The sequence below is a fragment of the Buteo buteo genome, chromosome 6 (genome assembly GCF_964188355.1).
Source record: "Buteo buteo chromosome 6, bButBut1.hap1.1, whole genome shotgun sequence".
Lineage (NCBI taxonomy): Eukaryota > Metazoa > Chordata > Aves > Accipitriformes > Accipitridae > Buteo > Buteo buteo.
In genome coordinates, this window is record NC_134176.1 from 7,602,895 (window position 1) to 7,628,746 (window position 25,852).

The following is a 25,852-nucleotide window of genomic DNA, read 5'->3' on the forward strand; positions in this document are numbered from 1 at the left end:
AACATCAACCCAACAAAAAAATTCCTAAATCTTTAAGTCTTTTATGGGAACAGACTACTCTGTGTTTGCTCAGCCATACCTTCTGTTAAAAGACCTTGAGCTGGTTACTCCTGGAGACAAGATCCTAGCCCCCATAGTGGCTGGATCTTGTGCAGTTTTGCAGTTTCTCAGATTAAGCCTGCGTTCCTCCCCAGGATGAACTGTTCTAACCAAGCCCAAAAAATTCTTAAACACTTTCTCCAGCTAATAGTGACAGATCAAGGAACTTAAAAGCCTTGCAAGGAGACCTGTCAAAAGTCTGATTTAAGGGTCTGTGAGTTTTTCTGGCAGAACTGTTGCTTCCATGTGAGGAATGATCACATTACTGAACCTGTTCCACCTGCTCTCTCCCGAGTAGGCAATAGGAGCCCTGCTCTGTCTGAGGCTGGAAGGAGCCTTGCCTTGGTGCTCCTGCAAAATGTGGAGTGTCTAGAAGGAAAAAAGGGTGTGTGGAGGAGGACAGGGTGGGAAACCAGAAGCGGTCTGCTAGGGAATGGGTAGAATGTGAAAGATAAAGGGCTGAGGGGAGAGGAGTGGGCTGGAAAAGAAAAGAAAAAATGAAAGAAACACACACCAAAAAAAAAGAGGCTGTACACTCTCGGCCAGCCTTGGCACTGTCCGGCAGTGTCGGGGACCTTCAGATGACCACATCTTCCCCTGCAGGGACTGCAACCTAATTCAGACAACGTTGGCCAAACAGTATCACCAGGAAAGCAGGATTTCACGGCTCACCTACCCAGTCCAAGCCATTTTGCTGTGAACTTTGGAAAGTAATTAAAAGTATTTAAATTCTGACTTAATAAAGTGCAATGAAGAACCAAGAGATATCCACCCCGAACCAAACCCTTCATGCCGAGTGCCAAGAACGTTAATCATATGCAACTAATCCCAAACGGCAGAGTTGTAACAATAAACTTTTCAATATCAAAATCAACATATCTTCCTGTTCCCTGTACCCGTTCTCCTCGTTAAATGCGCGGCTCCAGCGTTAGGATGCTGTAAAACGCCTGCCATGTAAGACAAGGTACAAAGCAGCTGAGCTAAGGCTGCGCTGTTGAACTCCTCTCCCCGTGCGGCTCGTACCGGCGATACACCGCAGGTACGACCAGCTGCGGCCTCAGCCCTTCCCCGGGCGGTGCGAAACGCGGCGGGAAGGGGCTGCGGCCGCCGGCGGGGGTATTTGGGAGACCCGGGGGGGGGCGTGCGGGAGGGGCGCACCCCTGCATCGGCGGGGAAAGGCGGGCAGCGCCGGGGCAAGGCTGCTCGCCCCGCAACCTAGCACCGGGCGTTGTTTTCCCCGCCGCGCTTCTCAGGGCTCGGCAGGCGGTTCCCCCTCCGGACCGGGCCGGGCCGGGCCGAGCCGAGCCGAGCGGTGCGAACGCCCGTCCCGCCCGCTCCCCAGCCCGGCCCCGCCTTCGCGGCGCGGGTTCGCGGCTCCTCCCCGCCCAGCGCCGTCCTACGCCCCAGGTGTCCCGCGCCGCGCCGAGCCGAGGCGGACGGCGCCGCTCCCCGTCGGCAGGAGAGGCCGGGGCTGGGCGGCGGAGCGGCTGCCCGCTGCCCGCGGGAGGTGGGCGGTGCGCGGCGGGAGGAGGAGGAGGAGGAGGAGGAGGAGGAGGGGGAGGCGGGTGGCGGCGGTTCCGGGGCCCGGCATGGCCCGGGGGCGGGCGCCGAGCCGCCGGCCGGCCCCCTGAAGAGGCGCGGCGGGGCTGGCTACCGGCCCGGGTCCGCGGGAGAGGGGTCTGGCTCTCCTCCGGGCTGCCGGGCGCCGCGGGGGGGCGGCCATGTCCGGAGCCATGAAGTTCAACGGGTACCTGAAGGTGCGGATCGGGGAGGCGGTGGGCCTGCAGCCCACCCGCTGGTCCCTCCGGCACTCGCTTTTCCGCAAGGGCTACCAGCTCTTGGACCCTTATGTCACCGTCAGCGTGGACCAGGTGCGCGTCGGGCAGACCAGCACCAAGCAGAAGACCAACAAACCCACCTACAACGAGGAGTTCTCCGCCACGGTTACCGACGGCCATCAGATCGAGCTGTCCGTCTTCCACGACACCCCCATCGGCTACGACGACTTCGTGGCCAACTGCACCTTGCACTTCCAGGACCTCCTGCGCTCCGCAGGCCCCAGTGACGGCTTCGAAGGCTGGGTGAGTACCTGTCTCCGGCTGAAGCTGGAGCTGGGCTCCTCTCTGAATGAATGAAGGCGCTCGAAGGGTACTCGCGGAGCCGGGGCTTGTCCTCGCACGCCTGTGCTGCAGATGCGCGCAGCCCGGTGTGCGTGTCCGCGTTCACACAGGTGTACCTTTGTGCGTCTGTTTGTGCCCCCCCCCCGTGCTTTAGGTTTGCTTAGACTGCTATTTAGACTGCTATTTCAGCTGCTGCATATTGCGACCGTGAGAACAAAAAGTCTCAGCTGTCACAGCTTGAGAGTCGAGACCCTGTAGCTGAGGGCTGTGAAGTCTCTTCTCTTTGTAGACTTAGCAGAAAGAAGGCTTGTAGTGCATAACTGGCAAAGTACACCTGCAGACTGACACAATCGTACACCTTTCTTCTTTTGCTTAGCACGCAGAGATATACTTGGAAACTCGGATACCTGGGGTTGGATGTATTTCTGCTCAGATCTACACATGCTTGCACAATTGTTTGATGTGTGCATGCAAATTTCTTTGACTTCTTAACAGAACGGCAGGACTAGTCTTGTGTCTATTATGTACACCGCTGTGCTGGTTGAACACAGTTTCATTTACAGCTAATTCTAGGTTATTTCTAAGGAGATGTCACTTGCATCTGGCCCAGAGAACCTCATTTGTGTCTTAGTCCTTAATGGTAAGTGAAAGTAATAGCACAGGCTCTAAAATTGTGCCTTAGCTTCCACTACTGTAAAGGAAGAAGTGACTGTATTGATCCAGACAGTAGTTTGAATTTGCTTGTGTTAGGTTAGAAAAGGAGAAAAAAAAAAAAAAAAAGGTATTTCTTCTTGGGAGAGAAGGTGCAGAAGAGCTGAGAGTTTCCGAGGTTAAGGTAGGTATTAACTTTTTGAGGCCAGGAAGTTCAGCACGCGTGGTCAGGTAACCACCACAATAAAATCAGACGTAGAGGAAAGAGAGCTGACACTGTAGAGAACAGATAGGCATCTCGATCGTATCGCTGGGGAGAATACGCTGCTTTCTGTTCTCAACCGGTATCTGAGACTGAGGTGTGATGCTACACCTCTCGGGTGATTACAGGGAAATACCAGTTGCAGGATTGATTAATAGGTGTATGTTGGTCCTATTTTTTTTTTTTTTCTTCTTATGGTGTACTTAGGTACCTTACGGATAGGCTTGAGGTTCATGCACTAAAGGTGGTTTCTCTCAGACAGTCACTGATGTGATTTTGTGTCAGGCAGAGGGATCCAGGCTAGCCTCAAACGAGTTGGCTCAGATATTGCTCCTGACAGCACAGCCAGAGCAGAATTCACAGGGGTTTGCTCAGTGGGTGCATGCCCATCTTCCCAGGCTAGTTGTGCTGCTGGAGAGAAACTGCTCCTGGGACTTGTGCTAAAACAGTTTTAAATACAGAACGAACCCCTGTGGGCCAGGGCAAAGGAGTGAGCTCAGGATAGAGAGCTGTAGTTTTGAGGGTTTTCTTTGTTTAATTTGCTGGGGCTGTTTCCTCTTTGCTGTTGAGAGAGGCTCTATCCTCTCGGGAGGCTGGAGTCCCGGTCACACTGGGTCTGGCTACATGTGGGATTGGACTGCTCTGTTGCAAAGGTGGTGGCCTTATTTACATTACTAAAATATCTATAATAATATTGCCTCTGGTGTGGATGCATGCATGTCCAGGGGCCCACTGTTTCTTTTCCTTTCATCCATCCTGCAGTGCTGATTTTTAGGACAGACGCGGTCTGTAGCCTGAAATGCTTGTTTGGTCTTTGGTGAGGGCAAAGTTTCTTATCCCTGCTGGATAGGCACATGTTTTACGAACTCCTGTACCTGTGAGTCGATGGGTGCAAAGGGGTGGAAAATCAGTGAGTTTTTTAACTAGAATGATATAAACTGATGTTATATCTGGGCGTGTAGACAGAGGCTAGGAGCTGCTGCTCTAACTTTTCAGTTAATGTCTAAAAATTACAGCTGGGGTGGATTTAGTGGGGAGTGAGCAAGTGTTCATCTTCTGTTCCCTTTCTCCTCTCCCCTCCCTTTTGACTTGCTTCGTTAGCATCTCGCATAGCGTGCAGCCGGGGTCACATGATGACAGGGAACAGCATCTTGCCCTGATAATTTAATATGTGTTGATAAATCCAGCAAGGCTGTCGTGGGGTTTTGTGTAATCAGAAGGATAGGAAATGCTGGTTTGTACTAACCCAAGGTCCATGAACTGCTGGCACGATATAAGACACCACAAGGGATTTGAAGATGATTTGCAACACCTGCACTCTGAAATCCTTCATACTGCCCTTTTTCCATCCCCAAAGCAAAAGCACATGTAGGCAAGGAAGGAGTGAATGGAGTGAGGGGAAGATTGGTGAATCCTCAAAGTTTAACCTGGCTTACACTGACTTGTCTGTGCGTGATTTTTCATTTTGATTTGAAACAGCATTTTTACGTTCACTTTTCAGAGACAAGGACAACAATATATTGGTAAACTCCAAATGCTCCTTGGATTGATAACAGCCAAACTGCCTCTGCTCTGCTGGCTGCCTCTGCTCCCTGAGCTCTCCTCTGGAGAGCCAAGCTGCTGGGGATAACCTGGGACAGTCCCTCAGCAAACACGTTGGCCTGAAAATTTTGGCATGAGCTCTCAGGCTCACGCTGCTCTGTTTATAAACATGGATTTTCTCCTGCTGAAAAAAAAGTGATTAGTTGTAACATTGGTCACCACCTTTTGTGAGAACTGTAGGAAGTGTCGGTGAGAGGCAAGTAGGAGCAGTTGGTGTGTAAGCATTGGTGCTTCCCAGATGACTTGCAGGTACATCACTGCAATTATGACCCCAAACACTTATGCAGATGAGTAAGTGTATGGACATGAACTGTCTCATCAGTAATGCTTATACACCTGAGTCATCCCACTGGGTACTGGGACAGAGTTCTCTGTTCATGGTTTGTGTTAAAATCCATGTTCCGGAGACTCTTCAAAACTGACCCTTTTTCTTCTAACCATTTTGATTGTTTTCTGAAGTCTTTCTAGTAAACACATTACCATGGTCTGGATATCTTTTAATTTGTGTATTAGTTATTAAACACTTTTGCCTAATTTTACACAGATAAATCTGTAAGAGCTTATTAACTTGAAGATCCTTCTCTCTGTTTCCCATTTCTTATATTTACTTGTCAAGTTGCAGAGCAGTAGTTTTTTTTAATATTGTCAGTTAAATGCCGTTTTGCCTTCAGCATGCTTTAATGTAGTAAAAACCGGGAGCGATCTCTCTGGTACCATGTTTTTTCTGGTAGGCATTTTCCTGTGTGGGTGTGAAATTGTGCAAACCTGAATGGTAGCATTTTACACAGGTGCGCATGACCCTGCCCGGTGCAACGCAGTGGAGAATTAAGCTGGCTGCTATCCGAAAGCTGTTATGTTATGATTTACATCAGGGTTGAAACTTGTCTTTTAAAGCATCTAATTTTGCACTAGCATGTGCTAAGATCTTTTTACTCGGCATATGCCTCTTTAAAAGGTAGTATCTCCTCTTTAACTGTCTCTGAGTGCAGTACGGGAAGCAGTCATATGTCAGTGAAACAACATAAATAATTTGGAGTACTGAGTTGTAACTGAAAGGGGAGATGTTTACAATACATAGGATTATTCCTATGAGTTTTATGTAGTAGCTGAAGTAATTTTTAAGCTTGGGGAAACACTATTTACAGATACTGAATTGCATTGTTACTAGGGAATTATGTAATTACAATTGTAAAAATTGTTAGTCCCTGTGTAGAGATGTCATAATTTCTAGGACTTTAACAAGGAGTTAAAATTCAACCTTGATCTTGAAGTAGCAACTTATCAGAGTATACTGAAGGAAATTAGATAACAGATGGACTATAAGATTAATGAGCCAATCGCAACTTCCTGATGAGTTTGTTACCATTTGCTCATGTGTGCAGGAAGAGATTAAGACAAATAATTCTCATGCATTCCGTAACTTGAGCTCTTTCGCCTGTATCCTTTGCTATGATTTTTTCTGTCTGAAGGCAGAAAGAACTGTGTTTTACCCATGTTCATATGCAACTGTATTTATTGAACATTAAATTGAAGAGTTAAAGGAGAATGCAACTTCTTCCCCAGAGCATTATGACCATGGCAGGGAGCCAGGGCGCTGCAGGTCAAATACGATATGGTTGCTTCTTGTTTTGACTCCCGCTTCCCTGCAGAGTGTTCTCCAAGTGGGCAAAACTTGCATCAGGAAGCCAAAAATACTTTATATCTGTTGACAGGATTTTGCGATGCAGTATTTTGTGCCGGCATCAGCCTGTGCCCGCCTGCAGAGATGGACTGCAGCTTGTAGAGCGGGAGTAAATAGTGTTTCCTTCCATAGGTCAGTAGCAGGCTGAGAGATAAAGAGCAGTAGCAATCCGTCCATATGATTTCTGTTTCCATGCACGACAACCGTATACATAGTGCAGATTTCTGATCCGTGTGAAAGTCATGCTGCACGTTAATTGCAAACTAGGATTGAGTAAACTCCTTCCCTATTTCCTGGTAAGTTTTAAGTTGTCTCTGTAATTATTATTACTGATGTGCAGTTGTTATGTTGAATGGGAATAGTGGAGAGAAACACCCACTGCAGAAGGTAAGATGGTTTTTGAAAGCTACTAGAACTTTGGCTTCTGTTTCTTTTCCTTTAGCATACAGCTGTCCTTAGGCCCTACGAACAAACCCTTCAAAATGCCAGCAGAGTCCCGTGCACCAAGGCTACCTGAGAGTGCCCTGCAGCCTAAAACAAAAGCTGTAATAAATAAATAAAGGAAAAACTGTTGCGCTTTGTCAGGTATTAAATAATCCTGGGGCGTGTGATGCTAATAACAGTTTTACTGATCAAGGCAGATGAGAACGACTAGGGCTGACTGTCACGAAGAGCTGCGCGCTTACTGCCCTGTTTCAGCATCAGAAGTTGAGCTAATTAGGAGCCGATTTCTCGCTCACCCATGAGCTCCTCCCCGATAAACGGCCTCTCGGGCGACTGCGAGCATCCTTGGAGAACATAGGCATTTTGCTTGAGAGTGTGTTAGTCTGGCAGGATTTGGTCAGAGAATGAGAAGAGCCAGCTTCCAGTGGTTGGAGCCACTGGGATGCCGGTCGGGGTCTGTGGGACGGGAGTTCACGCGCTGACTTTGAGCTGGGTACAGCAGGACATGAGTTTGGCTGTCCTGCACACGGCTGGGTGCCTGGTCCCGCTGCGGTACCGACTTTCTAGTGTGTTCCTTAGTGTGTTTTTCCACAGCTATGTGTTGAGAACTGTTCCTTTGATGCTGTTGGAGTTGGGAAGGGCTTGGAGAACGCCGGAGAGGTGTGCGGGAGAGGAGCACGCTTTCCCACCCAGCGCAGTTTGGCTGGGATAGGCTGTGCGAGTATCACCGCGTGGCTTTCCCCAGCTGCGAGCAGCCGCCGAGCCGAAAGCTCGACCCAAACCCCGCTGAAAGGCACCCCGTCCCCCTCTCTCCACGGCGTGGTGGGCACGTAGGTTTGTCGGCCCGCGCTGCCTTTGCCTGCCAGCCCGCTCGCCGAAACTCCGGCTCTGCGGCCTGGTGGCAGCTTCTCGGCGTGGGGTGGAGCGGGCGGCTGGGAGAGCCCCCAGCTCGCACAGTCACACGAGGTTTTCTGGAGCTGTTTGTCGAAGCCCTTGCTGATGGGGTTGCTTTTATTTCAGTGTTAGCTTTCTGTTTCTGCTGCGGCCCGTCGCTCAGCCGGCGGTGTTGCCGCTGAATTACCTGCAAGGCCTGGTTAGAGGGAGAGGCGGCAGGCCGAGGGCCGATGCCCGCGTCTCCTTCAGCAGCGTCAGTCATGGCAGAAGCAGCTCCGGAGGGGGCTTGCAGACCCGTGCCCCCGGCCCTGGGGTTGCTCTTTTCAGAGAGGCTGTGTGTGGAGGAGGAGGAGGCGGGGGGGCCCGCGGGGCGACCGCAGCACGAGTGAGCCCAGCACCCCAGGAAGCTCTGTCCCAGCCCCGCTCTCGGCGCCCCGCCGGCCTCGCCTCGCTCCCTTCATCTTCGAACTTAGCCTTTACCACGGGTCTTCCTGCATTTCGTCCCGGCTGTCCGAGGCTTTCTGTTAGGAGTGTTTTCTGAGTAACGATTTGGTTTCTGGCCGTTTTGAGCTTATAGGCAATAAACCCCGCAGAAAAGATTGTCGAGGGGGCCGTTTAAGCTATTGAAATGACATTAGAAAGTCTACTGATTTACAGTGTAACTCAATATGAAAGCATATCCCTTACTGAAGTGAATAAGACTCCCACCCTTTCTTTGCAAACTATTAAAGCTCCTTTGATGTTTTAGGATTGATTGTAGCTATTGTGCTTTGCTAATACAATCAAGAAATCGGGGACCTTTTGTGTAACCATGGAGAAAAAGACGAACAGAGGAGTTAGCAAGTAAAACGAGTTGCTGGCAGCTTTTGTAATGTGTTCTGGATCAGGCATCGCACCTTCTTGCCTCCCAAATCTCAGCCTATTTAGGCACGCAGTTAATATATGTCAAACCGTGCTGCAGACTTAATTTCTTCTGGAGACAGTGAGAATCTTTGTTCTGATTGCTTATTCCACCCCTGTGTTATTTGTGGGGCCGTGCAGTGAACAAGGCTGGAGTCCTGGATAACTAACCTGGCGTCGTGTCCTGGCAGAGCTCGCCAGGCGTTGTTCCTCTCCCAAGCCATGCCCTTGGTTGTGCTGGTACAAGAAGCCCTGGCTGGTTGTGAGGGAAAGACTTGCTTTATAATTATATCAAAGATAGCAAATGTATGTCTAAAACAAAGTGCATCCTGAAGCATCCAATTAATGTTACTAAGCTACTTAGGGTATGCCAGACAAATTACTTAAATTTCTGCAATGCCAATGACATTTTTTATTCTTTGATATTATGAGATGTTCTCATCGCTCAGGGAAGGCGATTGCTGAGAAAACCATCCTGCTTTATTTTGAAAGCCAGCACCATGAGCAGATGTACGGCAGGTTTCGTTGCGTTAGCGCAATGCTGCGTGAGAGCAAGTGTTCCTCAGCAATTCTGGCGCTACCGATATTCAGCGCTAAGATCTCAGCGTCTGTGCTGGGGCCAAGGTGATGGAAAAAATTGCTTTTTCACTGCCCTTGCAAGGCCTTGTGTGCCCTTCTGCCCTTGTTATGCTAGACCAGAGGCATCTAATCGATGACCAGATCTATCCCACAGGCCTGCCAGAGCAGTTTTACCAGCTGATGGCCCATTCCCTGCTTTGCTCTTCCCTGGGGCCCCTCGGATGTGGGGCAGGGGGCAGGTTGCAGGCAGAAGAATTGCTCAGGTTGCAGGCAGAAGAGTTGCTCTGGCAGCCACCAGCTTGTTTTCAGCCACTGTCTTCCTTGTGGGACCCACGGCATCCCCAGAAAACCTCGTACTCTTTAGCCCACCGGTGATCCATGTCCTGATGGAGGGATGCAGCCCTCGGGATGGAGAGTTGCATCCACTGCAGACAGGGGATGCCTGTGTCTTGTCTGTGTGACAGATGGATGTCACATCCAGGGTTGTCTCCTCTGAGTGACACCTTGCAAACCAGTGAAGCCCAGCCTGGGAAGGATGGCAGCCCTGGGCTGCACAGGCACAGGGTGTTTGGAAATTCAGGTTTGGGATAAGATTTCAGCTTGTCCGCTGGCCCTCCTTGTCGCTGGATGGGGATTTTTCTGTGTTCTATTATACGGTGTAGACCTGTCCTTCGGGTCGGCATAGCTTGCACTGGAGTAAGAGCATGCTGCTATGACTGTAGTTACCCATGAGCTTTGGCAATACAAAAAAAATGTTGGCAGGGCAGGAGGGAGGGGGGCGTGAACCTGTAGATGACGTTACATAAAGACTTTTTCTTGGTGTTCACCTGCCAAGTTTCATAAGTATTGAGTTTCATGAGTGAGTTGATGGTATTTGTATCAGTGATATGGTGGCAGCTCTCCAGACTCCTTCCAGGAGCGGTCTCCTGGCTGTTGAACAGAGAGGAGATGAAGTACTGGTGCAGAAACAAAAGTTGGGCGGCTTTGGTAGCTGACTTCAGTTTGTGAGATGGGAGATAGGTTATTTATTCTATTTTTTTTAACCAACGTGACAATGCTGCGTAGGCCTTAGTGGAATTTTTTTGACTTTTTTTTTTTTTTAAACTTTTTATTGCAATAGGGATATTTCTGTCAAAAGAAAGAGAGGAGGAAAATACATCCATGCAAGACATATTTCTAAACATGTGATTTGGTGTATGAGTATTGCATGTCTGCTGTGCTTTTTAAAAAAAATAAATTGATAAAATAATTTGCAGTGTGCAATCACTTGACATATCAGCACAGCCCTGTAACCTCTCAGATGGAGGCGAGTGAAGGAGAGGATGTGAGAAACAGGCTGCATATCTGTGCTGTCCCAGGACATTACACCGAATAGTAAGAATTACACTGACAGTCTGACAATGTGCATCTAGGGGCTGAGGAGACGTTTGAGATGGCAGTTCCATATCTGAACACTGAGATGTTTTTCCTGCCTTTGTCTCATATGTTTAGTATCAGCCATCCTCAGAGGCAGGATTTTGACTTGTCAGCTGGTCTGATTTGGTCTGAAAAAGCAGCTCATACCTTCCTACAGCACTTCTGGTTTCTAGCCCTCTCTCTGCCTGCTCTGTGGTTTCTGTTTTTCCTTTGCTTGTTTCATATGTTTTTTTCTTAGGTCTTTGTCATTATTCTCCATTTTAGCAAAGTACTGTAATTTGTATTTTTCTCTTGAGTAAATTTAATTTTACTCTGTCATGTAAGCAAGACATTACTTGTAAATTAAAGCCTTCATATACCTCTCCACTTGCTTTAGTATCTTAAACCTCCTACGGCAGCAATGGGGTCTTAGTTTGGAAATCCTTTTATTGCTTTTTGGACAGAAAATATTTGCTGTCATTCACAGTTTTACAGATGCTGTAACAGGTTCAAATAGGCACCAGTCATAACTATGCCAAGTGCTGTAGGTATGAGTCAGAGAGAGACGTGGACTGTCAGAAAGATCATTTAGGGTTGTGTCAGTTTGTTGGAGCTGGCTGGCTCTACGGTCTGGATAGGAAAGAGGGTGACAGTTTTACAGTAAAAATCAGCATGGGATGTCTGTACTCCTAAATGCTTTTATCTGGCAAAATAGTTGCAAATAAATGCTGTCTCTGATAGCATTGGGGTTGGCTTGTCTATGTGTGAGTTAGTTTCTAGAGTGATTCTCTCCACTTAGACTGGTCAGTGTGCTCATACTGTACTAAATGTATTCAATTCTGGGCTAAGTTCCTTCAGAATAACGAAGGCCGCCTAGATCAAGAACAACTAATGAAAGACTAGTTTATCCTGTTTGAATTTCTACTTTGTCCTGCGTTTATTTTCCTTGGTAAACAAGGCCATATAGCTTGCTGGTTTTTGCCCAGGATTGAAGAGCAAAGGAGAAAATATGTTGTTCCAAGTGGTGAAATCTGGGGATTGATTTACTGAATGTTTTCTCCTAGCTTGTATCCTTTAATTCTTTTAAAATTTAAATGCTTTAAATCTGAAGAGAGGGAGAAACCTTTTATGCAGCGAGGCCCAATTCTTATCCCTCCTGTGCATGTAAACTCTGGCACACTCCAGAAGAAGCTGCTCTCCATACATCACTTTTTTCTGGCATCTAATTTTAATAACACCGCTGTGGAAGTTGTCTTCCTCCTTTCTTATTTTTTTTAAAATGTCACTCTGTAAAAAAGTTTGCCTGTGTCCTCTGTGAGATTTCAGCAGAATAGGAGCCTGGTGCTTGCCTCTGCTTTTGCTTGCCAGGTTTACGTTGGTGCATTCCCAGTGGCATCAATGGAGTTAGGCTTCCAGCTTTGCACCGGTCTAATTTGGAGAAGAACTGGACACATTTCTTTCCTCCTTCTTGCATGCAACAAGGCTTTATAATGATGGCTGGGTTGTACATTATTTATTGAGCACAGTGAGTGCTCACGGAGCTCTAAGAAAGAGGAGGGAATTGGCTTCCGTGCAATGAGTTTATTATCTAGGTCATTCACAGACTGAGGCATCTAACATTAATATATGCAATGAAAATTTATTCTGTAAGGCACTTTGCTCCTGAGCCTGGAGGAAAATATAACTATGTGAGGAAAATGTTCCTGTGCAGTCCAAATCCATGGTGGGATTTCTTGTCAAAGCTACTCAGTTGGAACACACTATTTGATACAAAAGCTACAGTGGTGTCAAATGTGTAGGGTGATCCTCCGTCCCCTAATAGGGCTTTGTGGGAGTATTGCTGTTGATGATCAGTTTGCAAGATGGAGCCCCACACCTATCACTTCATTATCTGTTTACTTAGTAAAAAGTCCAGTGTAGGAGCTTTGGGTACTCTCACAAGACTGGCTTATGGGGGGTGTGTGTGTGTGTGTGTGATTTATTGGAGATTGTTGGAAATGACCCTCCAGTGAGCTTGCTTTCATAGAAGTATCAGCCTCTTGTTTCTGCAAGGGACTCACTGTAATCTGTGGCAGATTACAGACCTACGCTAAGAAAAAATGCTTGTTTATTAGGTCTTCTTTAATATAGTGGGATGTAATTGTGGTGGTTTAGTAGCTACTATATGAGCAACTAAGCTGTTCTTTGTTTGAAGTGGAGCAAAACTGGGTAGAAACCCAGCTGTGCTAGGATAAGCCATCTTCCTCTCAAAAATTAGCCCCTATTATAATAACCCTGTCAGTACTTAGTGATAGTAACTCATTTTGACCACATTTTCAAATAATTAGCTCAAGTAACATTTAGCCTGTCTTGCCAATGAAGATGATAGAGTTTTTCCCCATCTTCTTAGTTCTAGGAGGGAACATGTTGCACTTTCCTGTGCAAAATCTTGCTGAACGGTTTTTGGCGTGAGCCTAGAAGAGCATCAAGTTCATTGTGCTCATGTCCAAGAAAGGAGCAAGTTCTAGAGCTGTGTTAGTGAGCCCAGACAGTAGGGCCTTGCTCTTTCCCCTTGAGGGACAAAAGGGGTATGACACAGACAATAGAAACAGGCAGCTATGTTACAGAAGTAGATATGGTTTCTCTTGCATGTTCCAGATCTCTACAGGTTGAGGCTAAGATCTCTAGCTCTACCTGAAGGACAGTGTGACCCCCGCATTTACTGTTACGGTGCTGTCTCTGCAGGCCAGGACTCGCTGTACCCAAATCCTTAGGGCTTGTCATCATCTTGGAGTGATGGTGGTGTAATGGAGAGCAAACTCTTGGATTCTGGAGTGTCTGGCAGGCTTAGGAATAAAGCATCAAAAATTCAGGCACATCCTCACAGAATGGTTTTCGGCCCGTTGTAGGCAAAAGACGTTTATGTGCTAGTATGGATGAAACCCTTTTCATTTGGGTGAATGCTTACAAAGTCATCCAGATTAGGAGTGGGTTTTGTGTTTAACCACCATGGAGCACTTTTTCAGCAGGTTTGTGACCTGTGAGCTCTGGCAGCTTGTGCAGGACAGACCTAGGAGGGTACTCAGCAGATTTTTGTCCTCCTCTGCCCCATGGGTAGTTGCTGTGCAGCAAGAGAGGTAGAGTGCTTCCTGCTCGTGTCTCTGCTTCTCGCCTACCCCATTTCATAGCTGAGCTTGCTAAATAAACCATCAGTCAAAGGCCGAATGAGTAACTTGGTGGGCTGTGAACTGTGGTTTTGGAGTCATGCGAAAGCAGCGTCCGTTCTGCTGCCTTTGCAGAGCAGTGGTGACGGCCGGAAGAAAAGGGTGGGGGGGAGCTTTGGGGAGGCTGGGGACAGTAATCCGATTTTGATCAAAGCTTGATACCAAGATGGCTTTTCCCTTCATTTTGCATCTACTGAAGAACTGGCTTAGTGATTTATCAGTTCATAATCACCCCTATGCTCTTCCCAGCAGTTCACTACAGCCACTGTTGGACGCGTACAAAACCCGGCTCCGATGTTACCCAAGCTCCCCCGAAGGGCTGCTGAAAGCCGTGTCTTTTAGCTTGTCTGGGGTGAGCAGTTGCTGCGTGTGGCTGCACATCTGCAGGAGTGCAGGATGTTAATGCTTGCAGGGTAGATAGAAATGCCTGCGAATGCGTGTGTGTTGTGGGACAGACAGGACACAGTGCACACTCATTTCAGTTCTCATTTAGTGCCGCTTGTAACGAGGAGAAATTCCTCTGACTGGTTGCGTTCCCTCTGGTTACCACTTTGTTGGGTAAAACTCTTAGAGTTAAGAACTTTATAACTCCAGAATTTTAGAAGAACCTTAGAATATTCAAAATCATTGGATGGTTCATTTTAGAATTGCACTCTTCTGATTTTGTCAAGAATAAAATTGTAGGGTCTGGGTGGATTTCTTTGAAGTGAAGCAATGATCATTCAAGTTATCACATGTTTTGGCTTATGTAGATGCAATCTCAGAAGGTTTCTGATGTGTCCTTGCAAGTTTGTCATTTCCCTTTGTCATAGGGAAAGGAGTGTTTGTGATTAATACGAGGTCAGTGGATTTATTTCTATATATAAATAAGCTTACTGCAAAGAGACTTGCCTCAGCAATGGATATGCAGTACTCATTGTTTTTAAGCAATGCCACTTCTTATTTTAGTAACATTTTGGAAGTGCCTGTTCCTGTTTTGAACATGAACATTAGGTGAGAAAAGAGTAACTGAGGCTTGCTGGTTTTAAACAACCTTTGGTGCCCCTGTGCTTGGCTCCTGAAAGAGTGTTATGAAAGAATCTTCCTGACCTTGAAAATGCTCATCAACGTTTTCTCAGTACAAGTTTTGTGGTTCACTTCTAGGTTGACTAAACAGTCTCCTTATGTTAATAGTCCTGGGCATACAAAATTTTATTTGCAGAGGAATGTGGGTTTGGGTTTTTTTATTAGTTACTTCAGCTGCACAATAATTCTCTCAAAAATACTCTGATAATTTTTTTCACTGTCAACGATAAGAACAGGACCTCTTTTTTTTTTTTTTCTTTTTTCTATATATATATATATATATATATTGCCAGTAAATGGGTAGTTGCAAAATTCTGTGCACCTCTAGTATTTATTGTTACTCCATCACTAACAACATTAAGCAACCGTTTCCACAGGAACGGTGCTCTTTACAATAGGCAGTGTTGTGGCTTGCTTCAAAGCCACAGTTAGAACATGTAGGTGTCTGAAGAGTACCAGATCTTTCCATCTCTTGCTATGAATTTTCCAGTGGGTCATTACTTGTTCAGACTTTCTATCTCAGTATCCGAAACCATCTCAGTGCTTCATGTTACTGTGTGTGGTAATGTCCGAGAAGTCTTTCAAGTGCTGCTGGGTTGCAAGAGGAATCTTTTAGATTCATAAAAAGCCAAAACTCATGGTGCAGCAGTGGCAAGGATCTACTCAACAGCTCCAACGCAGCTAGTTTAGGATCCAGCTCTTCGCTGCTGTAATCTTATCTAGGGCTCTTCCAGTGTCATGCTGTCATGCCTATTAGGAGCTGAATAGCATTAGGTGTTTTATTATCTTTCTTAGGGGACTGCATTTGTAATGGTTCACTTCATTGGATGTATGGCAGTTATTAGAGGGACTGTATCTCTTTCATTTTCTTTCCCCCAAGGTCATTACTGAGCATCCTGCTTGTACAGAAGAGAGGAACTGTTTGACTGGCTTCTCAGCTTTATATTACAGGGCTTGGTAAACCTTAAAGAAGGGAATTTATTTGATTTTATTTTGAAAGAATATAAATGCTGTCCAAAGGATTTCTGTCCTCAGCTGGTGAAGGCTCTCTGGTTAAGGTTATAAGACTAAAATTGATGTGACTTTTCCTGGGGCGAATAAAATTATGCTTTGGGACTTAAGGTAGTATGTCCCCCTTCACCGAGGGCTGTTTGTCAGTGGGAGGAGAAGCATAAGGTCCATATTAGCAGTGCCACCCAGGTAGGGAAGTACTTTTCTCCAGAAGGGTATTTATACTTTTAAATGTATTAGCTAGTGGGCTGGAGTTGAAAGCATGTGTGTTTGTAATATAAAGCACATGCAACACTGGCTGTGTCACAGATAAAATGCCAGGCCTTCCATTCACAAAGAAACTAAATATTTATCAAGGAGGGCACATGACAGCAGTTGTCCTAAATATGATGGCCATGTGATGGAGCCTGTCTTGCTCCTGGCTTACCTAGGATTGCCATGTGCTTGGACTTGCAGTGATCCCCAGCAAAAGCTCTGTTCGAAGAGAACAACGTTTATCTGCAGATTTGCAGGTGATGTTGAGCTTCGGATGGGAAATGTGGTCAGCATCAGGTTCTTGATTGACATGTGAACAAAACCACTCTAACCATGTTCTGACCTTTTCTTCTGCAGACACTTTCTGGGTCGTCGTATCCCCCCCCCCCCCCCCCCCCCTTTTTTTTAAACCCGAGGTACATCTTGGTCACGTTGGTTGAGAAGTGCTTCCTCATCTTGAAACCATGCTTTGGAAAGGGAAAAAAAATTATTAAAAAGGGGAAATGCGTGACAATATGCTGTTGGTAGATGCCAGCAAGCTGCCTGTCGGCTTGCAGTTGCACACAAACTCCAGAAGTGCCACCTCCTTCAGATGGAGGCAGATGGCTGGATCAGCTGAACAGCATGTCCCAGTGACATGTCACCTTGTCACCCATCCAGTGGCCGGGAGAAGGCTGGAGGCCGACGCTTTTCAGCTCCTTCCCGTCTCAACTCAATTGCTGGAGTCACAGCTATGACTTTATGGTCACAAGTGGGTAGTGAGATCATCTCTCTCATGAGGTAGATGAGGAAAACTGTAATCACAGACTTGATGGAACTAAAAATTGCTTGGTCTTGGACAGTCTGTTATTGCAGTGCTTGGCTTCAGGATTTTGGGACTTCCCCCCCACACCCCAATCCTTTCTGTACAAATACACAACCCAGGGTCCTTCACTATGAAGAACGTCACCTATGCGCCTTTTTTTTAACTGCTGTTTTACAGAAATATTTTTATTGTACTCCCCCCCCCCCCCCCCCAAAAACCCACCAAACCCAAACCAACCCAAAGCCCAAACAGAAAAACAAACCCACAAACAAAAACCACTACACAAATAGGATATGATCTAACTTGGCAAAGCAAATGTTGGCAATGGCATGTCCTGTCTGGGTGTTGTCAGCTGCGTACTGGATCCCAACCTACATTCTTTTTGCTGCGTGAAGACTTGACTGTGACTCCCAGTGCTGGACCTTGTGGGATTAGAGCGGAGACGTGAGCGGTAACATCTGGACAGCAGGAGCAAGCATCATACCTTCAGGAATGCTGGGGGAGCACATGCCTTGGCACTCCTTTTTTTTGTACCTTTAGAAACATCTAATTGGCTGTGCGGCCAGAAACTGCTACTGCTTTTACATGATGTTCTGGGATGTGTGTGCCAGGGATGTTAAACAATCCCATAAGCTGCTGGCAGGGAATGGGACAGGGGTTAGCGTGTGGGCTAAAGTACTTTTAACCTTCTTCTTCATCTTTCGCTGTGTCCCAAGCAGATTCTTTCCTGTGAGGCACCACCTACATTTGATAGTTTGCTTTTCATCCTTCCATCTCAAATCATTTGACAGATCATCTTGCAACATGGAGTGTGAGAAGAGATGTGGTGTATTAATACTGGCTGGATATAAATGTTAGTCCTTAATAGTTTCAGTGTTAAAAAAAGTGCTAGGTGAGGAAGTGAGAGGAGGAAGAAAGAAGTCACTGTGATTAATTCAAGATCTGGAAAGAATGGTCGGAGCAGTGCTTAGGCTTCTCCGTGGTGTTACAGCCCATGCCAGGATCTGGGCTGCGAAAGTTGTTGGAATAAATCCCTCCTTTTTCGTATCCTCGCTAAGGATGAGTAATGCAGCTAAGGCTTTAAATAGGGATATCCATGATGGGAGCTGTAGTTCTAAAGACTGGCATGCCACTGAGTTATGTCATTTGAAATCTTATATTTTGTCAGAAATACTGCTGATAACTTGATTTTGCACATAAATTAATTCATCGTGATACTGATGGGGGTGGTGGTGTGTGTCGCTCCTCCCCCCCCCCAAAACACTTAGTGCAAGGCTTTATAGTCACTGAAAAGAGTGATGGGTTCTGGTGCTGTGGAGCAATTGACTCTTCTTGACATCTGGACTGCTGTTCAGTCCAGGCATGCATTGCTTTCACGGGTACTGCAGAGTCTTCCTTGCCCTTTTCCAAGGTGGTGTGGCTGCCATGCAGTGTGCTAGGTTGGGCTTTTGAAGTCCACAAGCACTGTTTCTAGTTCTGCTCCTGCCATCCCCATATATTGCTTTCCTTATCTATAAGATTGATGGTGTAAGGTTTCCTCAGCACCCCAAGGGGCTTTGCAGTCTTTGGTTGAAAAGGCGATGTGTATGATCTCATATATGCAGCTTCTTTCATATATCATGTTGCCTTTAGGAGAGATACACCACCGCCGCTGTAGGAGTGTGATACCAGGGTTGCAAAAAGGGGATGGCAGCCTGCGCGGGAAGCTTTTCTGGGTGAAAGCAAGCACTGTGGGCCTACGTGGCATGGAGGTTCCCTTAGCCCTACCATCCATGTTTTGGTGTTCCAGCTATTCCGGGTGTAGTGCTACAGCAGCTCTGGAAGTCAGGCTGAGGTAGGTGAGCGATGATCAGGACAGATACCTGTTGGCCCCTTGTACAGCACACAAAACACTTGCCAACCGAGCAGTGTAGCGTTGGCTATTGCAAGGCCCTCCGCTAAGTACAGATCTTTTAGATGCTCAGTGTTAAAGGGAAGAAGCGGGCAGGTGCCTGCAAACGAAGCCCTCTGCAGAGTTTTTGGTTTGCATTTGAATCTCTGTATCATGGAACCCCAGCTGCCATCAAGCTGCAGGCATTGAGATGCTTATTACATCTCACTCTGGGATCCTTTTTTTAATTTTACAGCACCCCTAAATAGTGATCAAGCACCATAAATAGCTGGACTTTTCCAGCAGATTGCCTTTTGCTGTACCACCAGAACTTAACTTTTAAACTGTTATTAAAAAGATGGGATTTGGCTCTTCAAAAGTGAGTCTCTGGCAGAAATGGTTGGAGTAGCAGAAAGTTGTGACCTTTCACCTTTCTACCTGGGGTGTTGAGAAATTTGATGGATTGTATCTGGAGGACTAATGCACTTTAATGGTTCATGATCTCATCAGCTGTGGCCTGGTTTTAGAAAGAAGAAGGAGCTATTGGACAAAAATGGAAAAGCAGCAGTACACCAAATGAATTATATGTAGTAGGAAGATATTTTAGAAATAGTGACGCACCTAATGGAGGCTCAAATGAGAAGAATTTCACAGAAGTTTAAGATTATGCAATAAAACCTATGAATAACAGGAAGATATTTTCCAGCACTGAATACTGGAGAACAACGCAAGTAATGTAAATGAGCAAGGTGCAGGTGAGACAACTGCAAAGGGGTTCTTTGCTGAGTATTGCAACTGGTTTAGGGGTCTACAATTCCTTGGGTTGGATCCACGAACAGGATATTGAGGGCCCTATCTGACATTGTACAACCCAGTGGATTTCCCCTAAGTTACACGGCTCTTTCCTGCTGTAGCTGTGTGGTGATGATCCTTGGCTGACCAACAAGAGTGCCTTGAACACAGAATCTCAGATCACGATGCAGACTTTGCTGCTTAATGTAAAGTCATGAATGATTCATAAGCCTGCCAAGATTTTTTAATAAGGTTAATTAAAACTGCAGGTGAATGCCGTGCCTTGGAAGACTTCTCCTCAAGACCGAGAGCGTCGTTATTGCTTCTCTGCCCAATGTTTTTGTTTCTCCTTCTGTATTTCTGCCTGGTGCCTGTTCTGTTCCTTTATGGGCAAAACCCAGGTCTCTGGTGTGCGCTGGCTGGTACATGGGCTACCTGGGCTCGCTCCCTCGCTAGCACTCGCCTGCCCTTTTCTTGTCGGGGGACGTTGCATCAGTCCTAAGCTCAGCTATGTCAGTGTTTTACTTTGAGGAAACTCTGCTCACGAACTCATTGCTGTGGCCCTTGGAGTGTTTCCAAATGGGAAGTGCCACCACCAACTTGCCTGTGTGGCATCTGTCAGTGATTTATTTATTTATTACTGTAAACAGCAAAACTGGCGGCACAAAAACTTCCTGGTTTTTCTGCCAAGTTATATTGAGTTAATATAGGTGACAGAAAATAAATTTGTTGATCATCTCCAGAACTTGGAGATAGAAAATGTCATTTCCCGCATTGTGTACTCAGTGAGAGAAGTAAAACGTGAGCTGTTGGCATCATCCCTTTGCAACTCATGGGTCCAGAGTGTAATAGTTAAAGTGGTGTCCCAGGGCTCTATAGCTGTTGGAAGATTTTTGTTTTGTTGGTAATAACTGATTGTTGAGGTTTATTGACCTGTTGTTACTGTTCATTGAATGGAAATAGAAGATTTTTGTTTGTTTGTTTGTCAAAAGCTCCTAAGCCTCTGAAGAGCAGAGACCCTGTCCCATTTTCAGCCTCTTTTACCTACAATTGCATATATAGGTGTTTGCAGGCAGGTTTCTATACATTGCATATGCAAACCGATAGCCTGATACCAGCTACCAAATGTGTGCATGGGCGTATTTGCTGTAATCAAGTGTTCAAACAGCTGAAAATGAAGCCCTGCATTTGCCATCCTTTAATTTAGTGGTCCTGCACTGATGTTGGTGTCTGCCTGTTAGGAAATGAAAGTAAGCTGTGATTTCCCTGCCATCCCTTAAAAAAATAAAAATAAAAAAGAAGTAAAAATAAGCTGCAGGAGGAAGGCAAGAGGAGTTGGGAGGAGAATCCAGTGACAGACTGGATGCGATGGTATTTGGCATGGTGTTACAAAGCAAGATGTACGTTTAATAATTCATGCGCAGCAGAGCTAAAGCTCCGCTTGTACGTGCGTGTGGTAGGGAAAGGCAGAACGCATCCTGCCCACGCGATTGTGGTTTCGCGTGGGCGATGGTCGTAGCGGCTGTGGGAGGGAGCCGGGGGAGGCGGCACGAAGGTGTCGAGAGGCCGCCCGGGAAGTGGCGTCCTGCCCCTGCGCTCTGCGGTCAGCTGGGTTGCCGAGCCCGTTCGGGGAGGCACGGAGCAGCCTTTGCTCTCTGCCCGGCATCTCCCCCAGCCACCACATGCAAACGAGATGCCATTTGTTGGCCAGGTGGGAAAGCGGAGCGGAAGCGCCCGCGACTTGACGTCTCGCGGGCGCGAGGTTGGTCCAGAGCAGGCTTTTTGCCGCCTCGCTCCTATCCGTTCCCCAAGACTTTCCCCCAAAAGGGGAGACCTTGGCTTTCCAGGGCTCTTGTATCCCAGTAGTGCTGCTTCACCAGCTTATCCCCGTGGGGCCATACGGGAGCTCTCGGGCTGCGGCGGCTCGCGGTGAGCTCGGGCTGCGTGCCCCGCTTCGAGAGCTGCTGGCAGCAGCGTGTGAGACCACCGTCCTCCCCTCAGCCACGGGCCCCGCTGGGGAGGGGTGACACCAACCACCCCGTTGAATCGAGAAGGGAAAGCTCTGAGGCAGGAGTTTTCAGTGCCTGCTTTGCTGTTTGTGGGCAGTTTGCAGAGTTGTCCTGTGCTCGGCATGGTCTGCGCCCTCAGAAATTGGACCCTCGCTGCTAGGGTCTGGCCATCTTTCATGTTTTCTTCTTGGCCCTAGTCGTTTCTACCCCCACACTTGTCTTGGGGTTGTGGATGAGAGCCCTCCTCTGTTGCAGACTCCCGTGTGTGCATGGGACTCTTAGACTCTCCTCCATCCCCCATTGCATTTTGAGTTTCACTGAAATTTCTGAAGGAACGGGTTCTTGCTCAGTGGTGGTACTGCTGGGGTCAATGCCCGGTCTTTGAGAAACTTCAGTACTGTGGGACTGATAAATGGGCAATTGGATTTCCTGCCCTGCCACATAACTCAGGAAATAGAGATCAGAAATCCCTCCAGAGAGGAGTAGTTGTTTTTCTCCTTAAAAATATAAGGAGAACAAAAATATAATAGTCCCTTAACCAATTGTGTGTGTGTGTGTGTCTCTCTCATTTTAACTTTATAAGCCTACAATTTTTTTCAAATAGACTGAAGAGCAGTCACCTGCAACTATTACTCATAAATCATTCATTGCTTTAGAAGTGGGATTTCTCAAAAGTCATAGAAGTTGGTGTAACTCCAGTAGGAGCAGGCTTTGGCTCACGCTTTTGAAAATTTTTTTTTTCTTAAGATTGGAAACCGCCTTTTTTATCTATATTTTATTTGTAGCCCTTCAAACAGGTTTTCTTGGCAGGAATTTTCACAGGATAGATAAATCTTGTTGCAGCCCTTCCTCTTCCTACCTGAGCAAATCTCTTGTTGAGGTGGGCAGTCTCTTGGATGAAACCAGACTAAAATTGATTAAAGAGTCCAGGATTGGCTAAGACTCATTAGTTATGCATGATTGCTCATGGCTGGCACACAGCTTATAATTATGCAGCTTGACTGAAAGCAAAAGTAATAATTCAAAAAGCTGTCCTGGAACAAAAAATTAGAATGACAATATTACACTAATAGCTGGAATAACTGGTTATAGGAGTTATGAGAGAGACTAACTTTCCACCCATTTGTGGGTTAACCTCCAGAGTGTTAAACGTACAGCAGTAATAGTTGTTGGAAAGGTTTCTTTTTCCCCCTGAAACTTTGATGGTTATCATCACTTGCAGGAGGCAGAAGTTTCGAGCCTTCGTCCCCTAACAGGGGATGGCCAGGCTGACCCCCAGCGGACCAGGTGCCATCTCCAGGTCTAATCGTGCATCTGCTGCAGCTGGAATCGGTGAGCTGCAAGGGCTTCGACACTCTGTGAATTCAGCACGGTGCATCGACCTACCAGTTCGAGGTGGGCTTGGCAGCCTTTCTGCAGTGCTGTGTCACCCTGTGCTCGCTCTTTGTTTGAGACCTGGCATCAAAATTAAATCGTGGTGGGAGCAGGGAGATGCTGCGGTTTGGCAGCACCAGATTCAAAGCTCGGGTGGAACAAGACCTGGGGTCGCTGCTGTTCAACAAATAGCATCTCCTAGGGCCTCCCCTGCATGGAGCTTGTCGTGGGTCACTGAGAAACTGTCCAAGTCTGCCCTTGGCACCTGTGGTGGAAATTGCTGCCCTAAGCATCTGCCAGCCTTTGCAGGAATGAGAAGGTGCTTGGCACCCCATTTTGTTTTTTTTAGGCACACTGATTTGAATCTTAAAAATTGCATGCTGTGCATTTGTAGGAAAAATACTTTAATCTGTCGGTCTGGAAATGCAAAATCCCCTTTGTACTAGAGAGCCCTAAGGATTTTTCCAAGGTTCTTGACTTGATAGACAGGTGTCTGTCAGCCTCGAAACATACAAGAGGGACTGATTAATCCAGACACTGTGTATTTGGTTGAGAAAATTGCTACTTGACCTGTCCAACAAAGGCATGCTCAGGTGGAGGTGCTACCTTATTAAAATACAGAAAGATGTGACATTCCATAAGCATGATTTGTTAGGAGCTTAAACAAGAAAAATTGAAAGAAATAACTAGAGGCATGTGAAAAACCAGCTTTAGCCTAACCTAGACTTTCAGCTCTTCTGACTGAACAGAGCCTTGGGAATTGCCTCTACAAATGACTGATTATATATGCAGTTCTGTTAATTAAATTTAAAAATTGTGTAGGAAGTCAAAAGATATAGCTACTTGTTTAATTAAGCTAATTAAGTCCCCAGGTTGCTTTTATATTTGCTTTATTCACTGCAAGTGTCTGGCTTGTTCTGTTTTTGAAGCCACGTCAGCATTGACATGGCTTAGAAAAAGGTTGCACTTCTAGGATGCTTACTAATTGTGCCTGTGGGGAAGAAAGGACGGAGCAGCAATGGGAGAAAGGATGTTCTGGGCTCCAGGGTAAATGCAGTCGTCTTTTGTGTCTGATCCAAAGACAATAAAAAGATTCCCACTGATTTCAGCGTGCTTCAGATCAGGCTTCCCAGACTGGATTATCTGTTGTGGGGAAGGGAGGAAAAAGCCTTTTGAAGTTGTGTTTGCAAGAATTAATGCTCATGCCAGATGCAATGTTGAAGATGTCCCTTCATCCTGGAGGTCCACCTCGTCTCCATTTTGGAGAGCGAGCGACTCGCAGGCAGGCAGCCACCCTTCGGATCTGCCTCTTCCCATCCGCAGCGAGTTTTTCACAGAGGCATGCCAGGCTCTCTCAGAGGCCGACTGACTATACCTGCTCTTCGAGTTCAGTGGATGCTTCAGCTGGGTGTTGATATGTTGCCTGAGAGATTACCCTCCCTCTGAGTTTGTTTTCCAAACCTCTTCCATTGCTGAATCACGCGCGACCAGTTTTACTATATGTGTGAAGGCAGATGATTAAGGAGCCCTGTTTGAGTCTCCCTGCATCTGTTCCCTCGTTCACTCCCGAACTACCTTTTTTTGTAACGCAGAGAAGGGGCGTTAATAACGCCTGCCTAGCTGTCGGAACGATGTTGGTACAATCCTTTTCTGGAGAAGGTGTATGAGGTGGTTGGCTGGGGCCCCTCCTTGTGGGAAACCGATCCCTTGCAGCTCCCTTTGAAGTCACGTGGAGCTGCGCCGTCTCGGCAAGTTCAGGCATGGGGCACCCTGCGAGTGGTTTGAATTAGGAGCGAAGTCCTCCTCCGTCCTGCGTTCAGCCTCGCTGCCAAAGGGTTGCGTCTCGCGATGGAAGCGTAACGAAACCGCGGCTGAACTCGTCGGTCCTTACCTGCTCATTTCCAGCTCGCTTGCCAAAATCCTCCAGCACTTGTTTTCTCTTAGGTACGGCTGTGAAGTTCAACAGAAGTTAAAGTGTATGCTTAGCTCTGGGCCAAAATCCTGTGTTGTTCTTACAGATACAAAGGGGGTTCCTGAGCTCCAACAGTTGATCTTATCGAGCCTTTGTGCTACAGAGGCACGTGCTGTCTTCCTTTTCCTTGAACTAGAAGAGAGTGGCGATTAAAGGCTTTACTACACCGATAAGCACTCTTTCCTCTCCCAGTTGGCTAAAACTTGGCCAAGTTACCTCTAACACAGCCAGAAAGTTGGTATTTTTCCTCCCAGTTGTCCTCTGGGGGAGCAGGCTGAGGACAAAAGTGCCAGAGAGAGGGGAGGGTGATTACTGTTTACAGCTATGGATGCCAATGCTGTGATGCTGCACACCACCAGTTTAGTTCGATTTATTTGGAGATCGGTGTACCTCATAGCATTCACAATGTCATGCATGCATAAAAATTCAGGCTTCTCCTTTGCTTCTTGCAGTACAACAGGACTTTTCCCACTGCGGTGCATCTCCTGCTCTGATGCTAAACCTTCCGGGCAGAATTCTGTGATTCCTTAAAAGTTACCATGTGCTAAATAGATCTTGGCATTAGGAAACTTTTCTCTGTACTTATTACTCTTTGAATATTGTTGCCAAATACATACAGATGGTTATATTCCTGTATCGCTTATCTCCTATATTATGACATAGGAGTTCCCCCTTAGCATCATCTGTGCTGCTTCAGGCTGTTGAGTTTCTCCGAGCCTGTCCTGCTTTTTTTAGAAAGAAGATCAGCGTCAGCTGCATTATTGACCCAAACCGATTGCATGGTCTGCTTTGGACTTTAATAATTCTGTCAAGAATAACACTGTGGCCCCTGCTTCTCTGTAAAAACACAGTTTTTTCGCCTTTAAGCA

General features: G+C 46.7%; 1 protein-coding gene across 1 annotated transcript in view; it reads left to right on the forward strand.

Annotated features, from left to right (window-relative positions):
* Positions 1-1,820: 1,820 nt before the first annotated feature.
* PRKCH (protein kinase C eta) overlaps positions 1,821-25,852 on the forward strand; it is a 119,945-nt gene continuing 95,913 nt past the window's right edge. The window contains exon 1 of the mRNA XM_075029619.1: positions 1,821-2,180. Within this exon, the coding sequence (XP_074885720.1) occupies positions 1,821-2,180 (360 nt within the window). The remainder of the gene's footprint in view (positions 2,181-25,852) is intronic.